The sequence below is a fragment of the Cervus elaphus genome, chromosome 29 (assembly GCF_910594005.1).
Source record: "Cervus elaphus chromosome 29, mCerEla1.1, whole genome shotgun sequence".
Lineage (NCBI taxonomy): Eukaryota > Metazoa > Chordata > Mammalia > Artiodactyla > Cervidae > Cervus > Cervus elaphus.
Genome location: NC_057843.1, coordinates 6,488,026 through 6,512,996, shown reverse-complemented (window position 1 = coordinate 6,512,996; position 24,971 = coordinate 6,488,026). Strand labels below are relative to the sequence as shown.

Sequence of the window (24,971 nt, the reverse complement as noted above, 5' to 3'; positions counted from 1 at the left end):
GTCTGTCTGCCAATGCAGGAGATACACGTTCAGTCCCTAGGTGGGGAAGATCTCCTGGAGAAGGAAACGAAAACCCAGTCCAGTATACTTGCCTGGAGAATTCTATGGACAGAGGAGCCTGGCAGGCTACAGTCCGTGAAGTCCCAAAGAGTTGGACATGACTTAGCCACTAAACAATGAATAACAACAACCTCTGCAGAGAGTATTAGATAACCAGCAACGAATTCCCATTCCATGTCTCCCCTTTTCTAAACAAACTCAGATTATCTGTCTACCATACCTCCAGCCACATTAACCCCAGACAGGGTTTCTTCCGATGGAGCACAACACAATTCTGCTCTGTTCATATTCAATCATTTTTCTGAGTCTGTGCCTGGCTCATCCTAACCGTTCCCCATCTTCTCAGCGTGTCATTACAGGCTCTCAGAGAGAGTGGACTGTAGGGTCTCTCCCCTTATGTCCTGATTCTTATTACTTCCACAGATGGAGTGATTTTCCAGGTCCGGGAGCACTTTCGTAAGTGTGTGACAAGTTCCCGCAGCCTTCCTGGAGCAGGACGATGCCTCTCACTGTCTGGCTCAGCACCAGTTATTCTGTTCATCTGTGGCATGCCCTTGTGATGTGTTGTGTTTATTTTGCCTGCATGCATTCCTGCCTTCCTAGAGGAAGAGGTGAATAAACCACCCGGCCTTTCCCCGCAAGAAAGTAATTTTTTCACCTTAGGTGGGCCATCTGTTTCTCTGAACACAGCTCTGCTTTGACTTGACGTGAATACATCTTGTCCCAGGCGTTTTGCCAGCTGTACCAAAAAAAAAAAAAAGCTGTAGGCTCCAGGAAATGGAGCAACTAAAAGTGGTTTCCCTGTGATGTCAGGTCACTTTTTCTTTCTGAAATGCAACTTATGGAATTAACCTAAAGGAAATTGTGCATCACTCTCCACAGGGGTGGTTTGCAGAGCGGCAGGAGGCCCTGATAACAACCAACCATGAATTTCCTAAGACTTAGTCTCACTGAGGTATGTCACTAGATCCAGCACTGTGCCTACAAATGGAGAGGAAAATGGGTGCTTGCACTGGACCCCAGAGGACCCCTAAGCTGAAGGTTCTCCCCAACACCAGATGCAGACCCAGTCCACACATGGAGCTTCAGTATTCATTTCTCAGTCTTGCTCAAATGGCTGCTCCTTTCCATTTTTTTGTATTTAACTTTTTACTTTATATTGGAGTATAGCCAATTAATGATGTTGTGATAGCTTCAGGTGGACAGCAAAGGGACTCATCAAATGGCTGATTCTGGTGCCCAGGTGTGTTAAGAAAATTTTCCTTCAACCGTTTGGGATTAAAGATCTCTTCTTAAGCACCCAAGCTATTGGGGGAAAAAAATATTACCCAGGGCAGAAATAGTGTCAAAATATTCAGGCTGCACAGTAAAAGAAACACTCAAGAAAATGAAATGACATCCTACATAATCATAATGGGAAAAAAATATTTACAAATCTTAAGTCTAGTAGGGGATTGATAGCTAAAATATATAAAGAATTTATTCTAAAATCCTATAGGAAATCAACCCTGAATATTCACTGGAAGGACTGATGCTGAAGCTGAAGCTCCAATACTTTGGCCACCTGATTCAAAGGGATGACTCACTGGAAAAGACCCCAATGCTGGGAAAGACTGAGGGCAGGAGAAAGGCAACAGAGGATGAGATGGCTGGATGGCATCACCGACTCAATGGACATGAGTTTGTGCAAACTCCAGGAGACAGTGAAGGACAGGGAAGCCTGGCGTGCTGCAGTCCATGGGGTCACAAAGAGCCGGACATGACTTAGTGACTGAACAACAATAAAGAATTCATATAACTCAGTAGCCAAAAAAACTCAAACAAATAATCCAATTTAAAAACGGGCCAATTCTACTTTTGGTTTATTTAAAATGGAACTACCATATGATCCAGCAATTTTACTTCTGGGAATATCACTGAAGGAAATGAGAACACTATATTGAAGAGATATCTGCATCTCCATGTTCATAGCAGCACTGTTCACAACAGCCAGAACATGGAAACAACTGAAGTGGTCACTGATAAATAAATGGATAAAGAAGCTGTGGTCTACACACACACACACACACACACACACACACACTGGAATATTCAGCCATAAGAAAGAAGGAAATTCTGCCATTTGCAAGACGTGGATGGAACTTGAGGGCATCGTGCTAAGCGAAATGAGTCATACACAGAGAGACAAATACTGTATGACCTCACTCACACGGGGAACCTTGAAAAGAAAAACTGCATTGAAAAAGAGATCAGATGTGTGGTTACCAAAGGCAAGGGGTGAGGAGAAGACTCGGGACCCTGAGCTACTCAGAAGGGACAAGACCATGGCTAATATTCAGCCTCTATACACTGGCATGGTGCTCCTCCAGGTTAACACACAGAACTATGGCCCTGAAGGTTGATTAAGAGCTGAGGTTAGACCACGAATCACTAGATGACCATCTAAGGTCACCCAGCAGGTGGCAATGGACTTGGGACGCTGGTCCATGAGCCAAGCAGCTCAAGGTTGGTAGCTGCATGGACACTGACCCCGTGGGCGCTCAGGAGGGGCCCAGGTGGGCAGGTGGCCAGCGGGGGACAGCACTGCAGGTGGGGATGGAAGCAAAGGGGCTCCAGGTACAGGCTCCATGAGCAGCACCAGCATGCAAAACACGAGGGTCAGCTGATGCAGAACACAAGGGACAGCTGCCCAGTCACCCTCCCACTACCATGAGCTCCTGGCCCCAGGGGTAATGACCACTGACTTCACATGGAAGACATCAGAAGAGCTCGTTTCCGCCCCAGAACTGTAGTTTAGAGAAGGGTAGTGTTCAGCTTCCTGAGAGTTTATCAACCACAAGCCCAACCAGTATTTTTTTTTTAAAGATTTTTTTGATGTGGACCATTTTAAAAGTCTTTACTGAATTTGTTATAATATTGTTTCTGTTTTAAGTTTTGGTTTTTTTGGCCAAGAGACATGTGGGCTCTTAGCTTCCTGACCAGTGGTCAAAACTGCACCCTCTGCTTTGAAAAGCGAAGTTTTAACCACTGGACCACCAGGGAAGTCCCCACCCAGAAATTTCTAAACATCAATAAGAGACTTAGAAATAATTAGAATGATTTGGTGATGATTTTATCTTATATCACAGAGTAAGTGGCTTCAGGATGAGTTTAGTTTAGAGAATATACAGGGAAAATTTAATGTTTTTACTTCTATAATGATTTACTAAAATACATGTGTTTATAAAATGTATTTTGCCATATAAGTGGTTAAATACTCTGCACATCAACATTAGACTGGGCAGCGGTAAGCTGGGGGATAGCGACTCAGCTGGTGGAGCCTGTAAAGGCTTCACTGAACCCCTGTTCCCCACCATCCCAGGATGACCAGACTTGGGCAGATATTGGCTTCATTTGATTGACAAGTGAAATGTCATTTTCCATCTGTGGCTGAGGACTGGGCCCACCACACCCAATCAGGAGTTCCCAGCCGCTGCTGCTCTCCTGAACCTTCCAAAGGGTCTGACCTGTTGTGCAAGTACAGACTCTGCAAAGGAAATGCTGGGTTAGGTTGCTAGTGACTTTGCCAGGACAGAGGGCCAGGAGTTCTGTTTAACACACAGCTCGTGAGCATCTAAATCGGGCAAGGCAGAGTCTGGGCACTAAGGATGCACAACAACAGAAGGGACAAAACACCCTACACCCAGGGTCAATGAGGAATTGTAGGTGGTCATTATTCAAAGGCCGAGGATGGATAGACCTAGCCCAGGAGAAGCCTCTGACTTCAAGTCAGCACCCTCTGCTCTGCCCTCCTCGGGCTGGAGCATGAGAACACGGTGATGAATTCCACAGAACGGCGGGCTGATCTACGCTGAGACGGGTCAGCATCGTAAGGACAGGCTCCAGGAAGGAACTCCTGCTGTACATTGACCGCTCCTTTGTCACAATTTAGTGTCTAAAATTCTGCCATTCGAAAAGCATTTTCCAACAGGTGTTCCTTAGAATCTCATCCCTCAAGATTCTTAGTTAAAAATATTTTTTCAGCTGTTAAACAAATTTGGCAAACACTTGAGCTCTTGGTGAGTCACAATGAACTGGCATACTAATCTGTAGGACCTCGTTAGTTTTGGATTCAAAATTTGGGCATCTCTATTTTTCTAATTATTTGTTTAAGCCTCCATCCCTCCACATTGTAGGTAATTCAGTGTCTCTCTCTTAGGGACTCTCCATTCCCCAAATTGTTCACAACCTGGGAATTTACTTAGTCCAAAGGCAGCAGTCTTGTTTCAAAGTTCCAGAGAGAAAAAACTCTGATCTGCCCATTAGAAGTTCTGATTTTACAAAACAACGTGGAATTGGCACAAACAGACATATGGGTCAATGGAACAGAATACAGAGCCCAGAAATAAACCCATGCAACTATGTCCACTTAATTTTTGACAAAGGAGTCAAGAACACACCATGGAGAAAAGACAGCCTCTTCAGCAAGCTCTTCTGGGAGAGCACCTGATCAATGCAGTTAGGACACACTCCCACACCCTACACAGAAATAAACTCAACATGGCTTAAAGACTTAAAAGACAGGACACCATAAAATTCCTAGAAGAGAACACAGGCAAAACATTCTCTGACATAAACCATACCAACGTTTTCTTAGGACAGTCTCCCAAGGCAATAGAAATAAAAACGAAAATAAGCAAATGGGACCTAATCAAACTTACAAGTTTTTGCATGGCAAAGGAAACCATAAACAAAACAAAGAGAGAGCCTACGGACTGTAGAAAATATTTACAAACAATGTGACCAACAAGGAATTAATTTCCAAAATACACAAACAGGTCATAAAACTCAACATTAAAAAATACAAACAACCCAATCAAAAAAAAAAATGGGCAGAAGACCTAATATAGACCCTTCTCCAAAGAAGACACATAGAGTGCCAATAGGCACATGGAAAGATGCTCAGCGACGCTAACTAGTAAAGAAATGCAAATTGAAACTACAGTGAGGTATTACCTCACGCTGGTCATGTATCCCTATGCCTGATTCATGCTGATATATGGCAGAAATGAATACAATATTATAAAGCAATTATCCTTCAATTAAAAATAAATAAATTTAAAAAGAAGTCTACAAATAGGGCTTTGCTGGTGGCTCAGTAGTAAAGAATCAGCCTGCAGTTCAGGAGACACAGATTCAATCCCTGACCTGGAAAGATCCCACATGCCTCAGAGCAACTAAGCCTGTGTGCCACGGCTATTGTTCAATAAAATACATTTAAAAAAAAAAAAGAAAGAAAACAAACTTATGGTTTCCAAGTGGGGGCATAAATTAGGGATGTGGAAGTAACAGATACAAACTACCATATATAAAATAAACAACAAGGTCCTACTGCACAGCATAGGGAACTATATTTAATATCTTGTAATAAACCATGATGGAAAAGGATACAAAACACACAGACACACACATATCTGAATCACTTTGCTGTATCACTTTGCTCACACAGCCTTGTAAATCAACTATACTTCAATTTTTAAACTAGTTCTGATTCTAATCCTTTCTACGTGGTGTCACTGTTGAGAACTGGTTCTGTCGGGCTGAAAGGCTGTCCTTTCTGCTTCAGAACTCCAGGCAGGCAGCAGAGTGCCCCTGAGGACACAGGATCCCAAGTCAACACTATTGGATTTGCACTCACACAGCCAGCCTCTGTTCCACAAACACGGCTACTTTGCCAAGGTGCCCGGGCGTAACTGGGTTTCTAACCACAGCTGCACACTGTATCTAGAACACACTATCCCCCACAAACCTCTAGGCTCTGGTCTGGAGCCCAAGCCCCTGACCAAGACTCCCTCTTTTTTCTTGGGGGAACTTTTACGTTTTCTTGCTAGCAGTGCCAGGGCCATCTCAGTTCTCAAGAAGCTGAATCTCAGAAGGGAAGAGGAGAGGGCCTTGATCCCTCTCCTGGAAGACTCTTGGTAAGTTCAATTTAGCACATGGTGGGGGATACTGAGAACAATCTTTGTAAATCTTCCTTCATTAGAAACATGAATATCAACTCACTTGTATTGGCATCATCGACAGTATTCAGGGAATAACCCAAGGAGATCCAGAGGGCCAATGTCTTGCTGCTCCTCCAGTCAAAAACAAATTAAAACAAACAAATATATATTTTTGTGAAAGAGAGATAGAAGAAGATATTTTCCCCTGCTAAAATTTTACATATTAAAGGGAAAGGGTCTCTCTATAGAAGCCCGTTGGATGGATCATAAGGTGTGTTCTGCTTCAGAATCAAGTTCCCAAGAATTCTCTCCTGAATTTCTTCCACTGAATTAAAACCCTAAGCACCTCTCCCACCCCCCATCCCCCACCCTACCATGAGCTTCCTAGAAGCTAGTCCTCACCTCTTAGTGAGTCAAATTCCTAGTGGAGAAATCTCCAAAACTTTTAGGTCAGGGGGAAAAATTCCAGCATTTGCCAATATGGTTTGGACTCATTAATTTTCTGACCCTAAAAAGGTTGTCATTTCTATGCAGAGGAGAAATAAATGGAACTTGTATGATGGTCTTAAATCCCTCATTCTGATACTTGAACACCATTTTCTGAAATATTTTACATCGAGTAACTTAAGACACAAACTAAAACATAGCATACACTGCTAGAGCTCTCTTGATGTGGGATATTTTATACTTCAGCGCTGCTGGTCCAATCAGCACAAGTCACTTGGATTCTGTGGGAAAACTCAGTAAAGGTTGGTCACAATGTGGGGACAATTTTTGCTAATTCATTCCCAAAGGAACTCTCTTTGGAATACCAGTAATAAAGGCAAAGACTGACTTGCCATTGATAGAACACTGTGTTACAGAAAGGCTTTTGGGTAGAATTGTTATCATGTTTTAGATTAATTTTAGTGAATGTATAACTGGCTACCCTCGTGGCTCAGACAGTAAAGAATCTGCCTGCAAGGCAGGAGACCTGAATTCGATCCCTGGGTCAGGAAGACCCCCTGAAAAAGGAAATGGCAACCCACTCCAGTATTCTTGCTTGGAGAACTCCACAGACAGAGGAGCCTGGCCGGCTATAGTCCATGGAGTCGCAAAGAGTCGGTCATAACTGAGTGATTAACACACACAGTGAACATATTTGCCTTCCACTCTAATGCATGCCCATACCCTATGAAATAGTAAGTGATGTAACTTTTTTTTTTTAACGCATAGCTTATAGATCTTAGTTCCCTGAGCAGGGATCAAACCTGGGTCCCAGAAATGAAAGCACTGCGTCCTAATCACTGGACCCCCAGGAAATTCCCAGTAAGTAATGTTTTAAAAGGATTATAATATATGTAAAACATACCATGTACTGAGAGATGAAACATCCAGGAAAAATATTTCCAAAGGTTATTATTTCTTGGCATTTCCTGTGTCCTACTTGATAAGTATATTCACAAAGGGAGCTGCTTTTAGTTATCTAAGACCCTGTTGTATTTATTACTTCAGCTTGCAAATGGTTTTATTTGGATTTCCAAATGTGTAAATTTCAACATGTTTTATTAGTGAGGTTACAGCAATAAAGGAACAATTTTGAGGCTCATTTAACACCTATAAATTTCTCTGTTTGCAATGTAAAAGAAATGGCCTCAGCAGACCACATGCCTGCTCATATTTCAAAGAATATGAAATCTAAATACATCTAAATTGCTCTATATTGAGAGCTCTCTTCTTCCATAAAACACTAATGGGCTCATTGTTTATACTTTTATGAAAATGATACCTGACTCTGAACAGATTTATTATATGAAAATTATTTTTTCAAATAGCTATATTTGAGAAGCCATATAAAAGTTAGTTGATTATAAATCAACAATTACAATCAACCTGAAAAATGTTAAAAAGACATTGATCAAAATATTTGAAAATGTATGTGTATACAAAGCCTGCACACAAATGTTTATAGCACTTTTATCTATAAATGCAAAACTGTAAGTGACAAAGATATTCTTCAACAGGTGAAAAGATGAACAAACTGTGGTATATCAGTATCACAGAAAATTATTTGGTGATAAAGAGAAATAAGCTAAGAAAGCTTAAGAGTACATGAATGACTCAAATACAGATTGCTAAGTGAAAGAAGCCAGTCTACACAAATTACATACTCTAGGGTTCCAATTGTATGACAGTGAGGAAAACATAAAACTATAGAAATAGTGAAAAGATCAGTAATTGTCAGGGTTCTAGGAATAATAGGTGAAGTCCAGGAGAAACAGTGACAGACTTTAATTTCTTGGGCTCCAAAATCACTGCAGATGGTAACTGGAGCCATGAAATTAAAAGATGCTAGATCCTTGGAAGAAAAGCTATGACAAACCTAGACAGCATATTAAAAAGCAGAGACATTACTTTGCCGACAAAGGTCCATCTAGTCAAAGCTATGGTTTTTCAGCAGTCATGTATGGATGTGAGAGTTGGACCATAAAGTAAGCTGAGCACTAAAGAATTGATGCTTTTGAACTGTGGTGTTGGAGAAGACTCGTGAGAGTCCCTTGGACTGCAAGGAGATCAAACTAGTCAATCCTAAAAGAAATCAATCCTGACTATTCATTCGGAGGGACTGATGCTGAAGCTGAAACTCCAATATCTTGGCCACCTGATGCGAAGAGCCGACTCATTGGAAAAGACCCTGATGCTGGGCAAGATTGAAGGCAAGAGAAGAAGGGGATGACAGAGGATGAGATGGTTGGATGGCATCATCTACTCAATGGACATGAGTTTGAGCAAGCTCAGGGAGATGGTGAAGGATAGGGAAGTCAGGCGTGCTGCAGTTCATAGGGTCACAAACAGTTGGATACGATTGAGTGACTGAACAACAAGGAGATATTTTAGGGCAATGAGTCTATTCTGTATTATAATGTAATAGGGGATAGTGAATACTACGTGTTTGTCAAAACCCACTGACCTTTACAGTATGAAGACTGATCCTTAATGCATGCAAGTTTAAAAAGTATATTTAAGAGGTTGGGGTATCGCAGGATGGAAAGCAGAATGTGACAGAACAAGCTAATTATATGACAAATGTACAAAGCAACCTTTCTAGAGGGTGGGATGAAGAGAAAGGTGCTGACCTGAGCAACTTTGGAAATAACCTATAAAACTGAGGGCAAAAGGCACTGCATGTAAACAATGTGCCCTAGCGGGTTGCCATTTCCAACTGCATTGTAATTTTAGACTCACTCTTATTCCACTCCTCCTCCTATCAAGGCAACAAACAGGCTAACAGCACAATTTTGTCTTCTTTCCAGCCTCAGCTCCACTGCTTACCTGCTGGGTAAACTTGGTCTCACTGCTTGACCTTTTGGAGCCCCAGTTCCCCATCTGAAAAAGTACCTCAGGAAGGAATTTTGCCTGGGTGAAATAAGCCAAGATGTCTAAGTGTTTGGCAAACTTGGCAATGTCATTTTTATCACTAAAAATGCTGATACAGGTATTGTCCTCATTACCAACTGACCAGAGGCTTGTAGAGGCTTCAGCACTCACTTGGAGTCGACAGAGAACACCCGTTGGCAACTTAACCTTTTCTTATTCTCGGTTTGATAAGTAGGTTGTGTCCAACAAACCACACAATTATTGTTGGGATCTGGGCTATGATTCCATTTACTGTCAGACCAAGGCCTCTTTTAGACTGCCAGGAAACCAAAGGGCTCATTTTCAAGTTTCCTTCTTTCTTTGGCCTCTTTCCTGCCCGGGTTTATTTTCATGTGAACATGATCATTCATTCTAAATATTCCATGGGCTCCTAAAACTGGCCAGTTCTCCTCGATTCACTTCTCTCCTGAGGTCCATTTTTCTGACTTTATTTCTATGATATTTAAAGATCAGTTTTTGTCACAAGATAAAGACTGCAGTGTCTGAGAAATGTAATTGATTATTTGCCAGCAGGTTTAGCTCCATGTATCAGGATTGACTGACCTCTTAAAATTTGTACATAGTCACCAAACAATTCAAAGAAATTTCTCGGTTCTGCTTTCTTCTCACTCTTTAGGAGTCAGGTTGTTGGCCCTAGATTGCATCTGGTATTTAAAGGGACAAGCTTTACACTAGAAGATCAATATATCTAAAATAAAAACATGTGTTTGGGGATAATTTTTATTGCTGGGGGTGGAGGGGGTCAAGCTAACAAAAGCTTGTTCTTGGCATTCGATGTCTGAGCTGAAGATTATATAGAGGTAAATATCAGTAGCAGATTTCTGTTGAAATGAGTTATCTGTTCTTTTAAATCTCTAAATAGCCACCAAAGAAAAGAAAGGTTAAACCTTAATCTGTCTACTAGGCTATTTATTGTTCATAGGTGTCAATGATGCCTATAAAAAAATATTGTCTTATCATGTCAAAGTGCATTTAAGCAATGGGTGTTCTTTGATCTGAGGGCTTCCCAGGTGACTCAGTGGTAAAGAATCCACCTGACAACACAGGAGACATGCAGAAGATGCGAGTTCAATCCCTGGGTTGGGAAGATTCCCTGGAGGAAGAAATAGCAACCCACTCCAGTATTATTGCCTGGAGAATCTTGTGGGCAGAGTAGTTCATGGGACTGCAAACAGTTGAACATAACTGAGTAACTGAGCATGCACGTGCCTTGAGCTATACTTAAAAACATAAAATACTTTAAATGGTGATTGCTGTTATACCGAACTATTTCACTATTAAAGTGTTCATTGCTTAGGCTTTTCTGACTCTTTGAGACCCCACGGACTGTAACCCACCAGGTTTCTCTGTCCATAGGATTTCCCAAGCAAGAATACTGGAGTGGGAATCCATTCCCTACTCCAGGGGATTGAACCTGGGTCTCCTGCACTGCAAGCAGTTTCTTTACTGTCTGAGACACCAGGGATTATTTTGAAACAACCTGAACAGTAAGTTAGTGTATTCAAAAACTAAAAATAAAGATCAGATCCAAAAGGCTGCTCACCACCTCTACAGGTCAGGGAGCATTGCTGTGCATACCCAGGCAAAGGAGATTGTGTATTTGCTCTTCTGACGAAAAATTTCTGAGCAGGAAGATTCTCCCCTGAGCCCACTACAGTCACAGCTGCCTGTCTGGGGTCCTAGCAGTTCCCAAGTGCATCCTAATTCCAACAGGAGGGCCTTTGGGAAGCAGGTCCCTTCCTGCAGCTACAGTGGCATAAGCTTGACATCACAGGCCACAGCCCCTCGGTGATTAATTCTGCTGTCTCCTCTGGGCCTCGTGGAGGCTCCTCAGTGGGTCAATTTTCCTGTTTCTCTGCAGTAGCAGAAAGCTAAATCTGGGTACTAGAGGTTATCTTGTTCAATCCACTTACAAAAGCCATTCTCAGCACAAACGTTCCAGGTTCAGAGGAAACTTTAAACAGTTTTCATCAAAAAGAATACTCTTATACGGAGCTCAAAAGTAATTAAGTTAATAAAACAGGTTAATTGTTTCTTTTTAACAGATGGAAGATTTTGAGGGACCATTTCAAAGGCGATTTTGTCTGTAGCTCATTATTATGTCAACAAATATACTGTGAATTAGTTTTCAATTAGCTTCATTATTGTGAAAATCCTTCTGTCAAGATACTCACCTAAAACAGGTCCTCCTTCTCTCCTGGGAGGGGACCTTTGAAGGTTGAAACTTGAGGCTGCTTCTCTCTACACCTCACCCTCAGCCACTCCAGAAGGATTTAAGCCTGGAGGAAACAGGAGAAAGGGGCTGGTTAGGGAACAGCAGCATATCCTAAATCTGGGCTCAGGCATAAGCTCCCAGGTGGGAATCAGGGGAACAGTTTACGTATGTTCCCATTTTTTCCCCACAAGTTTAAGATGTCCAATGTCTGCAATTACTTATACCTAAAACATCTGCCGAGACTTTCCCTGATTGGGAGCATTTTGCTGTTACTGTTACTTGTTTTTTAGGAAATACTAATCAGCCTGCTTTTCAAATTTAATATTGATACTTCTAACAAATGCTTAAGTTCTGTATCATGAACTGGCACTGTCATTACTTTGGGGGATTTTTCTATTTGGTGGCTTCCCTGGTGGCTCAGACAGCATAGAATCTGCCTTCAATGCGGGAGACCTAGGTTTGATCTCTGGGTTGGGAAGATCCCCTGGAGGAAGAAATGGCAACCCACTCCAGTATTCTTGCCTGGAAAAGCCCATGGATGGAGGAGCATGGCAGGCTACAGACGACGGGGTACCAAAGAGGCTGACACGACTGAGCGGCTTCACTTTCTTTCTGGTGGATCAGATGGTAGAGAATCTGACTGCAATGTGGGAGACCCAGGTTCAATCCCTGGGTCAGGAAGATCCCCTGGAGAAGTGAATGGCTACCCACTCCAGTATTCTTGCCTGGAGAATTCCATGAACTTAGAAAAGCCTGGCAGGCTGCAGTCCATGGAGTAGCAAAGAGTTGAACACAACTGAGTGACTAACACTTTCTATTTGTAATAAACTTTGATTGGACATAAAAGTGATAACATATATATATATATATATATATACATACATATGCATGCAGGCATGCTAAGTCACTTCAGTCATGTCCAACTCTGTGCGACTCCATAGACATGGCAGCCCACCAGGCTCCCCTGTCCCTGGGATACTCCAGGCAAGAATACTGGAGTGGGTTGCCATTTCCTTCTCCGATATATATATATGTGTATATATATACATATATATGTATATATATAAAACATACACACCCAGACATACACACTGGGTTGGCTGAAAAGTTCATTTGGGTTTTCGATACAACCAGGAATGCTTTCCCCCCTGTTCTTCATCCAGATAATCCTGCTCTATAATAATCTTTCTATCTCCTGGAACTCTGCTCAAAATTGAATTAAAACAACAATGACTAAAGGATAGTTAACAGATGCTACAATTCCACTTCACTCCAAACAGAATGAAATTCCTTTCATGCCTTTATTTTGAGGCACAGAATAGATTTCATTTTCAGTCATTTTATGTTTTGTTTTCCAGTGATGGATAACATTTGGGTGAGGACCTGGTAAGCCGGGATGGTTGTTGTTCAGTCACTAAGTCGTGTCCACCTCTGCAACCCATATGAAAATAAGACATCTAGCTGGTGAGGAAAACTTGGCAAAAACACACAAAGAAACTGTGAAAGGGAAAAGATCCTCAGCCAACCGCCTTCCTAAATCACAGTGGCCATTCCTCCTGCTCCTCTCCCCCCCAACCCCTCTGCTTTCTCTGCCCTTCTCTCTCTCTCTCTCTCTCTCACACACACACACACACACACACACACACACACACACGCCCTAAGGTAAAAATCACTCTGTGCTCTCTGCCTGCCTGTCTCTCTCTCTCTCTCTCTCACACACACACATGCCCTAAGGTAAAAATCACTCTGTGCTCTCTGTAAGTGCCTCAGGTTCTACACTTCATTGCTGTGACAGTCCGCCTCCCTGAGGTGCCTGTGCAGACCTGCTATTTCCTTCTGTCAAGAAGCTGTTAGTTCACTCCCACCTGGTTTGGAAGAGTCCAGGGGGCCGTTCTCCGTCTCGCAGCCCCGTCTCTCCCCACCGCCTTCTAGCCCGTCTTGGCTGCAGTGGCCTGGCAGGCGGGCTGGCGAGGGATGAAGCAGACAAAGGTCCACTTGTAACCTCCTTCCAGCACCTCCTCTTTTCTCCTTTTGCCCAAACTCACCCAGTGAGTTGGAGCATTTAAGGAGATTCCTCTGCCAAGAAGACCAAAGGAAAGAAGAAGAAAAAGGGTATGTACTTTTTTCCTTAAAAATCATTTTAGGTAGTTGATTCTACTGCAAACTACTGCTATAGAATAGGGCAGAAGTGTTTTTGTGTCTGAGTCAGAAGAGAAAGGGAGATGGAGAAAGCCTCAGAGGAGGTGATGTGTGCACTTTGAGAAAAATGATACTTCCCAGGTTAGAGGGAAAGAATCAGATGAAAAGAGAAGAGAAAATGTACATTTCTTAACAGGAAAGGCATTTAATTGGGGGCTTAAAAGGAGGCAGCTCCCTTACTGCTGGTCCTTATTAAAGCCCCCCATCTACTCTGAATCTGGCCCCACAATTTCACTGCTCAGGACTATGTGAGACTGATGGAAGTATATGAGCTCCTTTTCGAGGCACTAGCTGTATTCCTATATTCCTACTTTACATGAAGTATATAAACGGTGAGAAAGCAATTTTTTTTTTTTTTTTGCTTTTGAAAATCCTGATTCCTATAAAGAAACTGGTATAAATATGTGAGACAAAGAGGGAATTCATGGAATTTATCCTCGGCACCCTCAGGATGGAATACAACAGTGTCTGTACTGCTACAATACAGGGAACCCTTTTCCCCTTTGGGACTTATGAAAATTCCTCTTTAAAGGTCCTTCACTTAGTTACACAAGCTGTGAAAAGCTCTCCCAAATGCTGCAGTGATGATGATTTCAGGGAAATAATGAGAATGATGCAAGCCGGCATATTCATAGCATCCTCTGAGATGCTCCAAGGCAGATCACCTTCAGGACGGATGTGGACTTTGTTTTTCCACTGATGAGGGTCTCTTGGAGCTGATTGTGTCTGTTTTAAAGATGCTTGGAAGGCTTATTCACCTTGTAATACCACTTCTGTTCCTTTAACCTACACTTTGAGAAGTTTCAATTCAGTGCTCAGTCATTCCAATATAAATCTCTTCTGGTACAGTTAATAAGAAAGAGAGGGAATTGTAAATAAAAAAAAAAATCACTGATTTTCATCGGCCAGGAAAGATGAATGGAAAACATCATGGACTGGATGGCAGTTTTCTTCTCTTCCAACTGTAATTTTGATATTTTAAATGTCAAGCTCTGGGTTGGAATTTTCATTTGCTTTTGCAGCCTTCACTTCTTTCTGGCCGTGTTACAAAAGGAATCATAAAAAGGGCTGCCCTTTCTGTCTAATTCATCAATTCTGCTTCATCCCATTCTCTTAATGCCAGTTTCTAGAACGGACATCAGCTGTCTGCAGCAGCATTGCTCCCTGAAGGTCTGAACGCTTTCACGACATAACCCTGCAAGTTTTGGCCATTAAATGAGATAATTTTTCTTTTTCAGTTTCCCCTTAAGTTCAACCATTCAGAAGCTTGCTGGTGCCAAATACCCTTACACAACCAACATTTGCAATCCCCTCCCTATATGATGGTGGCAGTGATTTATTGTTTAACCGGAAACATCTTGCCTACAGCCCTATATCGTCTGCATTGATCCTTTGAAAATAAGGCCACTATTGAGGGAGTTTGAGGGAGAACAGATGCATGTACATGTACGGCTGAGTCCTTCACTGTTCACCTGAAACTCTCACCGCATTGTTAATTGGCTACACCCCAATACAAAATAAAATGCTCAAAAAAATAAATTTATCCAGGGTTATGATTAATCAGACATTTATCAGGTGATCTATATTTTTTGAGGTTTTTCATCTGAACTGTATTTGTTAATATCAATTATTAAACACATAAAATGAGATACAATATAACTTTATTGTAAAAAATAATGCCACTATCCTATTGGGATAGGAATGACATCTTACAACATTAGGAACAATGTTAATTACATAAAATTGAATAAAAAAAAAAACCAATCTGTAACTCTCTAAAGATCTCTTGTTATTTCCTCAGATGTTCAGTTTTTAGCTTTATTTGCTATTGTAATTTGCATGTATTCCAGGAGGAATTTAAAGGGCACGTCCTTCAACAGAATGAGGGGGAAAAAGAGAGCGATTTGCTTCAATTGGTCAAAATAATTTCACTCTTGTTGGCATTTGAAAATATATGGTCTTGATGGATTGCTAAGGATGAAGGTCAGTGTCTTTTAATGAAAAAACCAACCAATGTATCATGGGAACATACTGGGTCAGACATTTCCCCACTTGCAGAATAATAGTTAAAGCTATTTACCTGTACTTAAGTAAAGGAAGAAGAGAAGACTTCAGTTCAAACAGGTAATTTATAATGTGTTTAAAAAAAAAAAAGCTTCAAGCGAGTACTTGCCAGGTGTGGAACTTTCCACCCTAGTATGTGACTAAGGCAGACAGAAACACCATTCTGTGCTCTGGCCTGGACACAGCCAGAGAGGCACGCGGTGTGGCAACATACCCGCTGCCTTCTTTAGCAATTTACTTGTTCCTTCTTTCAGCGGATGCTGTGTGAGCCCATCCTGTGAGCCTGGCCTGGAAGCAGGCCTCTGAGATGAGGGAGGAGGAGAACGTGCACTCCCTGCCTCCAGGGAACGGGCTTTGCCTCCTCCAGGCCCCGCACAGAGGCTGGCCCAGGCCTCCGCCCTCCTCTCTTCTCTCCCAGTCTGCACTCACTGCCCTGCAGTCTCACTACGACAAAGACTAGCAGTAAACATCCCCATGACCCTCAAATTCATACCTCCAGATTTGCATTCTGCTGTCTACTCAACATCTTCATTTCACATCTGATGGGCATCTCAAATTAACTTGTCCAGAAATTTACTCTTAAATCCCCCTCTGCTCAATAAATGTCAGTACCATTCAGGTCAGAAACCTAATAGGCATCCTGGAGTCTTTCTCTCTCACCTCATCTCTTCCATCAACTTCTTTCTCCGACATACTTCCCACCCAGAACATAAATGTTAGTTTCCCAGTGTCCCTGGCCATCTCCATTTCTCCTTCTCACATCCTTGCCACTGCATGGGAGGCCCAGGTGGGAGTGGATATATGCAAATGTACGGCTGATTCATTTTGTTGTACAGCAGAAATTAACACAACATTGTAAAGCAGCTATATCACAATTAAAAAAAAATTAGAAGTCCTAAGTGAGGTTAACAACTGTCCTCTCCACATTGAAATTGTAGTTGATTTTTATTCTATCTGTGCTTTTCTGTATTTTCCATGCTTACGCTAAGTATTACTATTTTTTTAGAAAAATAATTTTTCTTAAAAAAATCTAAATGGCTCTCATTAGAACCATCTAATAGAAAGAAAGCATAAGAGGTTAACAGTCATGGAATGAGCTTAAGAACCAACTACACTGAAATGTGGGAAATATAAGAAAGGTAATAGGAGCCTAAGTTGGCTAAATGAATGAGTTTGTTCAAAAGTCACAAGAAATAGACAAAATTAAGCTAGATTACCAAAAATAAGTACATGATTACATAGTCAACTAGGAAGATCAAAGCTCAAAAAGATATGAAAAATGCCAACAATCTAAAGTAACAGAAAAATTCTAACACATTAAGGCAAAAAGATTAAAAAGAGCTTACAGCTCTCCTCCCAACTCCTCCCCATACTCCCAACCTTTTGAAAGATAGGAATCAGGGGAGGGAGGTTACAGAAAAGGCAGGTGATGTTTGTTGCTGAATCGTCTCATAATTGTACACATACATAGAAATATATATATTTTTAAGTCAGGTATGGGCTAGTCATCCAGAACAAATGCTAGTTTTGACAAAAATCAAGCAAACAAACAAAAACCAGAAATTGGGATGTACATTTTAAAGTCAGACTATTTTGAAAAAGTTAAATACAATGAATTAATTTATTTAAATTAAAACAATAGTGCCTGATGACATGCAAATTTAAGGATGTGGCAGCTCACTAACCTCTTCCAGTTATAAACAGCCCTCTGCAAGTAGCTACTGAGTTTAGCAATCTGAGAGACTCATCCTTCTCTGGCTGTAAGCATCTAGAGATGAGGATGTGTTCTTTATTCTTTCACTAACATGACAGGCACTGTTAAAGGTGCTTGGGATACATATCAGAAAAAAGCCTGCCTTCCTGGAGCTTCCGTTCAATTTGGGGGAGACACAATAAGAATATTTTATAATAATTTAGAGGTTTATAAATTCCATGGAAAATTAGAGCAAGAAAGGCAGATTAAGAATCTGTGAAGGAAGACAGAATTTTATTAAGAAATTTTTTCCTTGTTGTTGAAATACAGTATAGTTGATTTACAATGTTGTGTTAGTCACTCAGTTATATATTCTTTTTCAGATTCTTTTTTATTATAAGCTATTACAAGAAATTTAGTACACTTCCCTGGGCTCTAGAGCAGGACTTTGTTATTTATTTTATATGTTGTTGTCATTTAGTCAGTAAGTTGTGTCCAACTCTTTTGTGACCTCATGGACTATAACTCGCCAGGCTCCTCTGTCCATGGGATTCTCCAGGCAAGAATACTGGAGTGGGGTGCCATGCCCTCCACCCAGGGATGGAACCCCATCTCTTATGTCGCCTGCATTGGCAGGTAGGTTCTTTACCACTAGCACCACCTGGGAAGCCCTTGTCACTTTAGAAATAACACCAAAAGCACATTACATTTTAAAAAACTGAGAAATTATACTTCATTAATTTTAAACTTTTCCTTCTTTTAAAATTTTAAAACATTTGCTTATTTTAAATAAGGTGAAAAGGAAAGTCATAGATGAAGTAAATGTTTGGAAATGTTTGGAAAGTATATATCTAATAAAGAACTTGTGTTCAGAATATGCAAAGAACCCTCACAACTCAAGAACACAATCCACTTTTTTTAAATGGGAAAAGATTTGGACAGGTCAACAAAGAAGATACACAGATGAAGATAACATATGAAAGAGGTTTAATACCATTAATCATTGAGGAAATGCTACCTAAAACCACAAGACACCTATCAGAATGTAAAAATTAAAAATACTGACCATATCACGTGTTGGAGAGGACATAGACAAACTGGAACTCTTGCAGGCTGCTGGTGGGAATTTTAAATGGTACAACCACTTTGGAAAAACAATTTAGCAATTTCTTCAGAAGTAAAACATACACCCACCTATTCCACTCACAGGTATATGCTCAAGACTAATGAAAGCTATCCCCTGGAGAAGGAAAATCCCAAGGACAGAGGAGCCTGGTGGGCTACAGTCCATGGGGTAGCAAAGAGTCAGACACGACTGAGCACGCACACACATGCACACAATGAAAGCTATGATCTTGCAAAGCCTTGTACACACGTGCTCATAACAGCTTTGCAACAGCCTGAAACTTAAAAAAACTCAAATATCCATCAACAGATGGATGGATAACAATTTATAGCATACATAATGCAATAATTCTCAGCAATAAAAAGGAGTCAGCTATTGATACAGGCAATGGACAGATACATGTCTCTCAAAGTAAGTATACTGAGTGATAAAAGCCAGATAAAAAGAGAATACATACTTTATGACTCCATTTATATGAAACTGGAGAAAATGCACCTTAATCTCGGGTGAGAAAACAGGTCACTGGTTGTCTGGATGGGAGTCGGGGGCAGGGATGAGTGAGATGGAGAAATGACAAGAGGGCAGCAGAAAACTTAGGGCTGATGGATCCCCTCACCATCTTGACTATAGTGATGGTATAATGGGAACAAACATGTGCCCAAACTTACCAAGCTGTATCCTCTAATATCTGTACTTCAGTATATGTCAATTTTACCTCAATAAAGCTGTTAAAAAAAAAAAAAACTTTGCTTGCACAGTAGAGTTCCATCTTAGACTTCAATATGTCTTTTAAAGCTTAATGACTGTGCTGATTCCTAGCATATATTAAATGCTCAGTTAACAAGAGTTTTAATTACCCTTCTTTGAAGAGTAATCTGAAAAAAATGTCAGGAAATGTAACTCTTTTTTTTTTTTTAACGGCAATTACCTTATGGGGAAAGAAGGCCTGAATCAGAAGTAACTGAGAACTAAATACTTAATAGAATTACATTAAAAAAAATGCAACTTATGTTACAATTTGCAAAGTGTAAGGTATTATTATTGGAAGGTATTATTCTATCTATACTAGATTGTGATGTAATGCAACACTGTAGTACCTTGTTCTCTCAAATCTGAAAAAAATATAAAGTGAAATAGATCTCATTTTTTGGTCCTTCCTTTCGCTAGTATTTGGGGGTAAGAATTAAATTGAATATTTATAATTCTAAGAAAATATATAAGCAAAGCCAAAAATGACTAATTCAAATCAGAATATGAAATAAAGAAAATCTAAAACTCTGTCATAGTATGAAAGTATTTTCAGTTTCTAAACTCATAAAAAGCAGTGAGTGTCCTTCTTTAGACGATGTGATTAGATCTGTAACTGCTAAAGAAATTGAATCAATAATTAATAACCTCCCAAAACAGAAATCACCAAGGCCAGATGGGCTCCCTGGTGAATTCTACCAAACATTTAAGATACTTCAGCACCTGCCAACAAGATGAAATCTGAACGGCTGTGGTGTCTGATTCTGGCTCCTCCACTATCTTGCTAGTCTCCCTTTACTACAAAAACCTCTATTCTCTTCATGTTTAATATGGAGGCCACAGAAACTAAATTCAATAGATCATGAATATTCCATGTTGTTGTCCAGTCGCCCAGTCCCAACTGTGTGAGACCTCATGGAGTGCAGCACACCAGGCCTCCCTGTCCCTCACCATCTCCCGAAGTTTGCTTAAGTTCATGTCCATTGCACTGGTGATGCCATCCAAACATCTCATCCTCTGTCGCCCCCTTCTCCTTTTGCCCTCTATCTTTCCCAGCATCAGGGTCTTTTCCAATGAGTCGTCTGTTCACACCAGATGACCAAAATACTGGAGCTTCAGCTTCATTATTGGTCCTTCCAATGAATATTCAGGGTTGATTTCCCTTAAGATTGACAGGTTTGATCTCCTCTCTGTCCAAGGGATTTCTAGGAGTCTTCTCCAGCACCACAGTTCAAAGACATCAATTCTTTGGTACTCTGCCTTCTTTTGGAATATTCCATACAAATACTATACTTGAAGTGTTATCTACTAAAAGAGGGATTTAAACTTGCTTGGTATGACCACAAGAGTTCAAATTAGAACTGATGGGTGGAAGCCACAGAAAAATATTTTCCAGGAAGGGAAACACTAGAACTATATCAGTGGAATATGTGGATTTAGTCAACAATTGAGTTCCCCATCATGGTGGGTGTCTAAGGACAGGCTTAAGGTCTCTTATAGGGAATTCAAGCCTTTGCTTTCAACTGAGGCTCAGATGTAACCTATGTGGGAGAAGTGTTCACAAATTACTAAAAATATGCAACAAAAATCAGTCCCCTAAATAAGTCTGAAACTTTTAAAAACTTAAATGTAAATGTATCTATAGAATATAATCTGTCAGTGTCAGGACTAGTAGGCTTTTTGTTTCTGTCAGGGTGGGGTCCAGGTTATTTGACTATGTTGTTAGGATATGCAAAGTCAAGAATCACTGTACACAATGATGTGTAGAAATTTACTTCAGTTTTATCATCTTAAAAGCCGTTTTCCTCTACTGAATATACTGGCAAAAAAGTGAATTTGGGGGACTTCCCTGGCAGTCCAGCAGGTAAGACTCAAGGGGCATGGGTTCAATCCCTGGATTGAAGGAACTAAGATTTCGTATGCCTCATGGTCAAAAATGAAAAGCAAGAACAACTCCATGCCTGTGATGATAGTTACACAACTCTGTAAATATACCAAAAATCATTGCATTGTGCAAGTAAAGCAAGTGAATTGTATGGTATGAAAATTACAGCTCAACAACAAAAAAATTTTAATGAATTTGAGTACTTGAAAATGCAAGTGGCTCTTCCCACTTTCTCCTTCTCCCTCCCTCACACAACCCTCATTCAATATTTCTTTGTAGAGCTCAGGCATGTCAGTTTAAAGAAATATAATAAGCGGTTTTTATTGTAGATAGTCATTAAACTTTGAGAAAGACATTCAAATAAAGTAGGAAAAAAATCAATTCCGACTCTTTCAATTTAAGAGTTAATGAGGATGCTGCAGAACTTTACGTTCAGATGAACTCCACCCTTTTAAAAAAACCTACGAAACAAACAAACACTGACACATTTTGGGTTTTCTTCTATCTCAGAGCCAAGAGCCAAAATGAAATTTACAGTACTTGCTGTCGCCGTTGGACTAACTTTGCTGCTAGGACTCCAAGCCATGCCTGCAAACCGCCTCTCCTGCTACAGAAAAATACTAAAAGATCGCAACTGTCACAGTCTTCCAGAAGGAGTAGCTGACCTGACGAAGATTGATGTCAATGTCCAGGATCACTTCTGGGATGGGAAGGGATGTGAGATGATCTGTTACTGCAACTTCAGCGAACTGCTCTGCTGCCCAAAGTAAGGAAATGCAGTCACAAAATGTATGGTTGTAAAATGTATGCATAACAACTTTCTTAAGAAACCTTCACAAGCAGTTTGCTGAAACTTATCACCCTTTTCAATAAAATCCTATTCAGATCTCAGCTATTTTTTAGGATCATCAACATTATGTACTGAACTGGATGTTTTCATTTAAGAGACAGAGTTTGGCAGATTTTAGTAAAGCTAAATGAAAGACAAATTAAGAACACTCCAGTCTATTAAAAGGTTTTGGATAAAAGATCCCAGTGAACAGATCAAGTAACAGGATGGAAAAGTTTGGTAATAGCGACAGAAAAACTTTCTAGTTCTATATATGAGTTAACCAGAAATTAACTAAATTGAAGTTTCTACCAACTTGGAAAGTAGATGTATTTTAAGTATAATACAAAGGTAGATAAATCAATAAAGATTTTTAGCTCTTGATTTTAATGTAATCTTTTCCGGTTATTGGGGAATCTCAAATACTATGATCTTGCCTATTTCATCTGAAATTAGCTTTTCCAAGTTACTTTCAACATATGTCATCATGTTTTTTCATTTTTCTAAGAAATCTGTGAGAGAGAAAGGGCAGATAAAACCGCTTTATCAGGGAAAGGTGCAGAGAGGTAAAACGACAAGCACCAACCACATAACTAGTTAGTATCAGCTCTGACACTAGAACCCAAGACTTCTGATTTGGACCAGGTAATTTTTCTACCAAGCCAGTTGGTTCTTAGGTGTGGTTCCCAGCACAGCAGCTCCAGTATTAGCTGAGTTCTTGTTAAAAATATAATTCAACCTTGGGCCTCAGACCAAACCAGCTGGATCAGAAACAATGGAGAGGAAGCAAAGCAATTATGGTTTAAACCCTTCAAGTGATTCTGAGGCATCATAAAATGTGAGAATCACTTGATTAGACAATGATATCAAGAACTCAAGTTAACTGACTCCATAAAATGACTTAACTTTTCCTACATAAATGAAATGCCACCTAACATTAAAATATCATACTTAAAATTTTCTTATAAGGCTTGAAACTGATTTACTGAAATGTACTTGTAGTTATTTTATAATTTTGTGATCATCCATTGTTAATGGATGAGACAGAAGTATGAATAAATGAAAGTAGTTTCTATCTGATTTTGGGTTACTGCTGTCGCAGTAGCAAAAAATAGCTAAGTATATTTCTTTTTTTTTAAACCTGTAAACACAAATTTTGTATCTTTTTTTTTTTTCAATTGCACTGAGATATAGTTAAATACAGCACTGTTCGCTTTAAGGTGTACAGCCCAATGAGTTGAAAGAAATAGATAGTTGACCCTTGAACAACACATATTTGAACTGCATGGGTACACTTACCTGCAAATTTCTTTCACTAAATACATACTATAGCATTATATCATCTATGATTGGCTGAATTCTCTGATGTTGAACTACAGGTATGGAGGACTGACTGTAAAGTCATTCACGGAGTTTTGGTTGAACAGAAGGTCAGTACCCCTTCTGCTGTGTTGTTCAAGGGTCAACTGTATTATGAAATGATTACTATAATAAGTGCAGTTAACACAAATCACCTCACATAGTCAAAAAATTGTTTTTCCTTGTGATAACTTTTAAGATATATTATCTCAGAAACTTTCAAATATATCATACACTGTGTATGTTAACTAACATACACAGTGTTAGTTATGGTTATCATGTTGTACATTGTATGCTAAGTATATTTCTACTAAGCCATAATCATAACACTACCTTGCACATACATATCATTTTATATTATTCCATGCATTTTTTCAAATGGAGTGGCATTTTATCACAAACAGCCCTCATTTTCCTAGTTAGTTGATCCATATTTTCCCACTTTAATAATTCCAAGTCCTATGGGTCATATTTCGATTACACATAACATTAGTACAGAAGGTAGCATCACATTTTTATATATCACCTTAAGTGATTTTTCCAACAAGAGTAAAGTTGAGTAGCTCAACATTTCACCTTTCCCTATAAAACCTAGAAATGTATTTATTTGCTTCCCTAGAAAATTTTAAACTTCTGTTTCTTATCAGTAGATTTAAACATTATGGCCCATCCCCACCCATAATAGAGAAGTGAATTTTTTGGTATGATTGTAATGTTTTGAAGTCACCGAGTCTTTGCTTTTCTTTATCGATAAATGATAGCATAATGTCAATGGCAAATGGGGAAAAGTAGAAGAATTGATTACCTTCCTGATCTCTGTTGCTCCTGTGGCAAGTCTTGGCACTCATTCTCTTTGTACTTTACTCACCTAAAAAAAACAGTTATGTCTGAAATCCTGGAAATCACTATCCATTTTTAGCCCAGCAAAGACTAACATATATCTTAATTTCCAGCTGGATTTAATTCATGTTCTACTCTTTTTCAGAGATGTCTTCTTTGGACCGAAGATCTCTTTTGTGATTCCTTGCAACAATCACTAAACATCTTCACGTATTCCAGACAAACCACCCACAATTCCCCGCAAACCGCGCTATAATAGTGTAACTGTATTTCTGATTTCTGTGCCATGCAATAAAGCACAGATTCTACAAATTCTTACTTGTCTAAGCAAACTTGTGTTAAATAAGTAGTAATAAAAATTCAATTTAATTTTTCTTTGTGGACATTGTTTAAAATTTTTCACTAGAAAATTTTCATCTACAAGATGTTTAATATACTTGATAAAAGAATTCTGTTTTCTAGATGCAAAGCCGTAACTGTGGATCAAAGATGAAGAGTAATTTCACTTCTTCATTGACAGTTATTGACCATGTACACTTAATGGAAAGAACCAGAG

General features: G+C 39.9%; 1 protein-coding gene and 1 long non-coding RNA gene across 3 annotated transcripts; one reads left to right on the top strand and one right to left on the bottom strand.

Moving 5' to 3' along the window:
- Positions 1-1,893: 1,893 nt before the first annotated feature.
- On the bottom strand, positions 1,894-13,649 carry LOC122686026. Its single transcript, XR_006338610.1, has 4 exons — positions 13,539-13,649; positions 11,633-11,737; positions 6,103-6,173; positions 1,894-3,586 (listed from the first exon to the last, which is right to left on the bottom strand). It is a non-coding gene; the product is annotated as an uncharacterized LOC122686026 (long non-coding RNA).
- On the top strand, positions 13,273-24,789 carry SCRG1 (stimulator of chondrogenesis 1). 2 transcript variants are annotated; one of them, XM_043891099.1, is made up of 3 exons: positions 13,273-13,785; positions 21,898-22,153; positions 24,561-24,789. In XM_043891099.1, exons 2-3 carry the CDS (start codon positions 21,912-21,914, stop codon positions 24,613-24,615), a joined length of 297 nt encoding a protein of 98 aa, XP_043747034.1. In that variant the 5' UTR covers positions 13,273-13,785; positions 21,898-21,911; the 3' UTR covers positions 24,616-24,789. The 2 variants fall into 2 exon arrangements, with proteins under 2 accessions (XP_043747034.1, XP_043747035.1); XM_043891100.1 differs by lacking the exon at positions 13,273-13,785 and adding an exon at positions 15,722-15,855.
- Positions 24,790-24,971: the final 182 nt, after the last annotated feature.